This window comes from Corvus brachyrhynchos, unplaced genomic scaffold, assembly GCF_000691975.1.
Source record: "Corvus brachyrhynchos isolate BGI_N302 unplaced genomic scaffold, ASM69197v1 scaffold68, whole genome shotgun sequence".
Classification (NCBI taxonomy): Eukaryota; Metazoa; Chordata; class Aves; order Passeriformes; family Corvidae; genus Corvus; species Corvus brachyrhynchos.
The window spans coordinates 693,829-700,436 of record NW_008240039.1 but is presented as its reverse complement, the minus strand read 5'-3'; the positions used below and the strand labels follow the sequence as shown (position 1 = coordinate 700,436).

Sequence of the window (6,608 nt, the reverse complement as noted above, 5' to 3'; positions counted from 1 at the left end):
GCCTTGACACTGTCCCTTGCAACACTGAGGGTCTGTGGCATCATCTCTGGTGCTCTGCTGCAGGGTCTGCGGACCCCTTTGAGGGGGGCCCTGTGATGGGCCATGTCACCCCCTTTTGCTGTGGATAAGCTTCTGACCAGAGGCATTTCCAGCACACACTCAAAGCCTCTCCTCCCCTCACCCTTTGGTGGAGGGTCTGTGCCAGCCTGGCAGCTGATAGCCCTGGGGCTGTGGTCTCCACCTTGGAGGTGTTAAGCCCGTGCTCAGTGAATGTCCCAGCCCTGAGCTGTTCCTTTATCTTATCTTCATCAGCGAGCAGTGTCAGGCCTCACTCAGGGCCCCATTCAGGGTGTGGTAGTCTTCTTTGCAGCTTTTGTAATAGTTTTAAAAGCCCTTTAAGAAAATGTTTAAGTCATAAACTATACCATTTCAGTCTCTGACAGGGACTCAAAGAAAGAAGGAATTTTAGTACAAGGTGTATTGGTGGACATTTGCAACTCCCACTCCTTTTTCTTGTGGAACTGTTACAGAGCACTGTGCCTGTTGTACAGGGATGCTAACCGGCTGGTTTTGTCTGGTGGTGTTCCCGCTGCAGAGCCCTTCTCCCCGCTGTCCATCAGCGGTGTCCCCTCCCGCATCCCATCCCCGGCGCCGTCGGTCGCCGGCTCCGTCCCCTCCAGCTCGGGGCTGCTTGGTTTTGTCTGGTGGGGTTCCCGCTGCAGAGCCCTTCTCCCCGCTGTCCGGCAGCGGTGTCCCCTCCCGCATCCCATCCCCGGCGCCGTCGGTCGCCGGCTCCGTCACCTCCAGCTCGGGGTCCCTGCGCTTCCGCCGGCCCCTCATCAGCCCCGCTCGCCTCAACCTCAAGGGACAGAAGCTGCTGCTCTTCCCGTCGCAGAACGAGGCCCTGCTCACCCCGAGCGGCTCCGAGGAGCACACCCACTCCGACAGCAACATCTTTGCCCCCGAGCTGCCCGGCTTTCCCAGGAAGAACCTCGTGGAGCGGGGAGTGCCTGGTACGCTGCCGGTGCTGCACTCCTGGCAGGGCATTTGTGGGAAGGAGTTGGTTTGCAAGCACAGCCCCGCAACATCTAGGCCACAATAGACGGGAAACCTTCAGGAGAAGCCCAGGTGGTGAATTTTCTTATCTTTTTCTCCTTGCAGATATGAGATCTGCTGTGGAAGGGGGGAGTATTTGCAGTGATAATTCCATCAAAAAGGAGGATCAGTCATCACACTCGTCTACCTGTGTGGTAGACACAACTACCAAAGGGGAAGATTTGGCCGGCTGGAGAGGTGAGTGCAAGTCATGTGAGTGCTTCATGCATGTGTGAGCATTTCTGCAAGTGTAACAGATCTTTCCTGGAAATCAAATAAATAAGTAGTTGCAAAATGGACCTTCTTGCTATTCTAAGATCTTAACAAAGCTGTTCCTGTTCTTTGGACTGTCTGAAGAACACTGACAAAGGGCTAAACCAAGACAGGAGAAGAGGGGTGGGGATGCAGGTGTCGAGAGCATGAGATGAGATGAAGATAGAGCCAAAAGAGAGCAGAGGAGCCTTTCCTGACAGGAGAAGTGCTTCAGCAATTTCTGCTTGTGCTGAAAACACTGGGCAGAGAGAAATAGTACAACATATGCTCATTTTTATTTACCAGTTCTTTAATATCTCTTTGTACTATTCCCTTTTTTTCTCTGTGTTCTCCTCTTCAAGGTCGCTTTGGTGTCTCTGCTCTCCGGGGCCTGCTCGCCGTGAGCCTGACTCTCAATGCTGTCTTCACATCAGCCTATGTCTACAGGAGCCTGCGCTGATTTGTGCCAACACTCCCTTTCCTCTGGTTCCACCTGGTCCTGAGGAGACAAGAAGAATTCAACCATGGTTTCATGTCTAATGGCCGTGCCACCGCTGCATGCTGTTTTCTAAAAAACTACTGTACACTCAACTGTCATGAAAAGGAACCTGGGCAGCTGCTGCCGTCACTTCCAGGTAGAACATATCCCAGGATTGTCCCTAGAGATGGCAGGCAGAATTCTCAGCTCCAGTTCAAAGCAGGAGGCCAGTCCATTGGCCCACACTCGTTCTTTCAAAAGAGCTGACCTGAGACACAAGCCTGAAAATGCGTGAGCTGCGTTTTTAGGAACCTACCCTCAGCTCTTCTTTCTGACGTATTGACCTCGTGCTGATGGTGCTGGTAAAATGAGGAGAATTAGAACAAATGAGCTGTAGAAGAGGGATGGCTTAGTAGCTGGTGCTGGGCTGTGGCTACTGTGACAGCATCCCCAGCCTCTGCTCAGTGGTTCTCTTCTCTCTTCTCTTTGGCACTCTCCTCTAAATTGTCAGTGAACTTTCTTTAGTTGCCTTAAGCTTCCCTAAGCACATGGGTGACCTTGGCTGCTCTGTCATGTTCTTGCATCTTAGATGTCCTCGTGCTTCCACCTGGCCCTGGCCCTGAGGCCGCTTTCACCAGTTCCATTCTGGCCATGCTGGTTCTCAGCCCCGCTGTGTGTCCCTCTGTCCAGCCAGCTCTGTGTGTCCCCAGACAGACACCCTGTGCTGGCTGCATCAGAACCAGGAAGCCCATGCTTTGCTTTGCTTTGCCCAGGAGGCATTAATTCTGTTACTCTGAAGTGGGTAAAAAGAAAGGATGTTGGTGTGATTTGCACCATAGGCAAAGGGCTTCAGCTCACAGCTCTGCTGGAGTTTTCACTGAAGCAGTGAGTGGCAGAGCCTGTTCTTGCTGTAAATCGCACAAATCTGTTCTGTTAGAGGTAGGTGAGGAGCTGTCTGTATACATCTGTCCAGAAACCTGGCACCTCAGTCTGATGTTGGGATTTGCTAAGTAACTGTTTAAGATACTTCTTACTTGGTAAAATGCCCAGGTGCTCTCAGTGAGAAATGCTAAACCTGCTTCTGGACAATTCAGCCTTCTGGATAGATTCTTCTTTTCTAGCCCAAGGGAAGGAGTAGATTTTCAAAAGCAGCTCGTAATTTGGGTATTTCTGCTTTTGGGTGAGTCTTCAGCATTGCTTAGAATTCAGGGCCCATTTAGAGTATTGTCCTGAACACTCAAAATCATTTAGTGCATCTTAGGGAAAAAAAAAAAGAAATCCTGATCTTGATGTTTTGGTTCCTAAAAACCAAGTGCAGAGAGAAGATTCACCAGTGTGTCAAGAATACCTGGTGAGAAGAGAGTTGACTGGTATTAGCTGTGTATTTCCTGAAGTGGGACTCTGATCTATTAAGAGTTTTTCTGTTGTGTCTTCCTTTGGGCTCCTTTACCTCAAATTTCACTCCCCCACCCCACTGTCCTGTGTTTGCATCCTAAATTGGTGCTTACTGTGTCTTTCCCTCCCTTTCAGTTTGCTGCTGTTCCCTCTCTTGTGCTCTTGCATGTGCACAGAACGAAGTGTATCTGCTGCTGACCATTCTCTGCTCTGAACCTGAGAGTCACACCTCGCAGTGATGATCACCCTTTCCTTTCACTTCATTTCTTTTCTTGCATGCTTTAATTGAGTTCCTTCCACAGCCTCACTTGGTAGATCAGGGGAGCCATAGCCAGACTCTAATCAGCAGGCATGTGACAGCTTAAATGGGGCTTTACTGCTGCTGGTTCAAGCACTGAAAAACCAGTTGTCTCTTTGTGTTTTCCAAGCCTCCCTGCATAGTTTTAGCTTCCCACTTCCAGCTGCTGCTCCCACCCTCCCTGTGGGTGAGACTGGCCCTGCTGTGCCTCGCAGGGGAGGCCAGACCTGCACCCACACGTGCTGATCCGAGGGGCTGAGGAAAGGTCACTCCTGACTCTGCATCTCTCTCGGCCTCCTCAGAGAGCTGCTGAAGGCTGCACAGCCAGCACCTCCTGGACAAAGGCCTAGAGCCAGGAGAGACCTGCAGCACAATGATGTGCTGTAGATTGATGATTAATTCTATTGTAACTTGCATGAATTGTTCCTTGTAGCCAAACTGGACCCATAACCTTGTTGTAAAGAGATTTTTGTCCCTTTTGTAGACTTTGCACACTCACTCGAGCATGTGTATGGGCAGGATGATGGCAGAGCGACTGCCAAGCTTCCCTTTAAACCTCTGCTCGCTGGGTTTCATGATGTTCTGGTGCAGTGTGTGACATCCCATTCACGGATCCTTGTCCTACTTAGAGGCCTCCTATACAGAGACAAGCTGCCAGAGAATACCGTGGCTTTGCTTGTCTTTGTCACCCAGCAGATGTACACTGTGACTTCGTGTATGCAAATCTCTCACTTTCACCTCCCAGCCTGCGCTGAGTTTTACCACCGCCCTCACCTGGATCCCGGTCTCGACCAGATTGCAATACCACCCTTCTCCTCCTCTCCAGCAACCCAGGAGCTGCAGCATCTCCACACGCCTCTTCCCACCCCCATTCCAGAGCAGGAACGCTGTAACCTGTCACTGCACCTCTGCGGCTGCTCACCGAAACTGTTCTTGGAAGGGAGTTTGGTGACCTTGTCCAAAGCAATAGAGAGACTTTGGATTTTATTACTGAAGAGGGAAGTTTTTCATTCTGGTGCTAGAACTCTCTCCCGTGGTGCTCTCACAGTTGTGAAGCCTTTGCTTGAGGAATACACGAGTGTGTGTGTGTGTGTGTGTGTGTGTGTGCAGATGTATAAAAACATTTGGAAGGTTTCTTCATTTCGGAAGATCTGAGCCCATGTTTGTCTTTATATTGTTGGCCTTAATCTAGCTCATAGATACTGTGTCTATCTTGCTGCTCTTTTCTGTACAAAGCTGGTTTGGAGGAAACAGAAGTTTATCTGGTCCCCCTGTAAAAATCTCTGTGACTGATGATGTTGATCTTCATACAGTGTCATTCAGGGGGAGATTTTATTTTTCTAATACTTTTCCTACTGTAAAAACTGTTGGAGTGTATGGAGCGGAAAAGATCTTTGCAAAATGGCCTGATAAAGATTTGAACATGACTTAATGATACCAACAATTAATGATCAGGTGGAGTATAAATTAGCTTTATTTCCAGACCTTTTCCATTTCCTACTTTCCATTGAAAATGTCCAGGTACTTTTCTTTGGATATGGGCTTGTTAGGCATGTTCTGAGACCTTGCAGATACTTTAGATGATTTTGCTGTTCTGAATTAGAAAGAATTTGTATTTTGGAGTCTGGTTCCAATTCTGCAGTCTGGGGAGTTTGGCAGATGTGACAAATATTATGCACATATCTATTTGATGGGATAGAGGGAATGGGTAGAACAAGTTGATGGTTCCTGAAGTTTATCATACCTTTTTACATAAAATCTTAGACATTAAATTGGTCACTGGGGGAAAAAAAACCTCATTGCTGGCATATGTAGGCCAGATTCACTGAATTTTAGGCTATTTGTTCAAGCAACATATTTGGCCTGTGAATGTTTGATTCCCACTCCCTGGGTGCTGGGAACGTCTGTAAAACACTGCTGAACTGGCTGGGTTCCTTGTAACAGGGCAGCTGGACTGAAGGGCTTGTGTTGCCTGTGGATGCTGCTGTTTTTTCTTCCAAGCACCATTCCTGGAAATAACGATGGTCTTAACCTCTCTCACAGACATTTGTTAAAAGGCTAGAATGGGCCAATTTGGCCAATACTTTTTTTTTTTTTTAAATATATGTTGCATCCAGAAATTATCATCACTGTGTTCTGGGGTGGGAGTAAGGTACAGAGTATTTTTGGATTGAATGGGTATCTAGAGAGGGTGAGGAGGACAATTTCAAGTCCTAAACCTTATTTCCTGTGAAAGACTGTATGTTATGTGTGTGTACTTCTTTGGGGAGCTCTATCACTGTACAGTTTAGTCAAAAGTGCTCCAAGGAAGGAGAAGCTGTTCCTCTGAGGTTTTTAGTTCATGCTTTGTGTTTAAAGAGGAATATTTTTCTTTAAAAAATAAAACCGGATAAGTTTTCACCTTAGTGTGAGTGGTCCTGTTATATGCACACTGTACTTTTGTGTTCATTTGGCACTTAAGGGGTTTTTTTCTTTGTGAAATCATGACTGAGAGTGTTTATGTATTATTGTATAGTCTTTAATTTATGTTTTTATTTTGTAATGTAAATTAGGGGGCAGGTGGCATAAGCTGATCAAATCAACAGTTCTTAAAGGAGGATGTATTTTAATTAAATGACTGGCAACAGCCCACTAATAATTCTGTACCTACAGGTGTATTTTGAAGGATTTAGTGATTTGCGGTGCTTGCACGGATGTGACACTGGTAGAATCCATTGCTGCAGCGGAGCAGCTTCTCCATCATCCTCCCGGTACCTGCAGGGACCTGCGAGCGGCCCTGCCCCGGGGCTGGGGGCGATGGGTGGGGACACAAGTGCCGGCTGTGTTTGCCCCTGTACGGGAACGGCGAGAAAAGATGGGGATTCCACCGGGTTTGGCTGCAGGGCCTTCTCCCTGGCGCTGCCCCGCGATGAGCTTTGCCGGGGTTCCGCCCCGCTCCTGTCGCCGGGACTGGCGGCTGCGAAGCCAAGGCGCCGTCCTGACCCGGCTGCGACCCCGAACTGACCAGACCGGGCCGGGCCGGGCGGCGGGGAGAGGGTTTAAAAGGGCCCACGGGGCTGGGGCGAGCGGAGTTCGGGACCATGGCCGAGA

The 6,608-nt window shown here is 48.8% G+C and overlaps 1 protein-coding gene across 1 annotated transcript in view; it reads left to right on the top strand.

Moving 5' to 3' along the window:
* TMEM201 (transmembrane protein 201) overlaps positions 1–5,923 on the top strand; it is a 20,521-nt gene extending 14,598 nt beyond the window's left edge. The window contains exons 10-12 of the mRNA XM_017743965.1: positions 723–1,013; positions 1,162–1,293; positions 1,710–5,923. Of these exons, the coding sequence (XP_017599454.1) occupies positions 723–1,013; positions 1,162–1,293; positions 1,710–1,807 (521 nt within the window). The 3' untranslated portion in view covers positions 1,808–5,923. The remainder of the gene's footprint in view (positions 1–722; positions 1,014–1,161; positions 1,294–1,709) is intronic.
* The last annotated feature ends 685 nt before the right edge of the window (positions 5,924–6,608 follow it).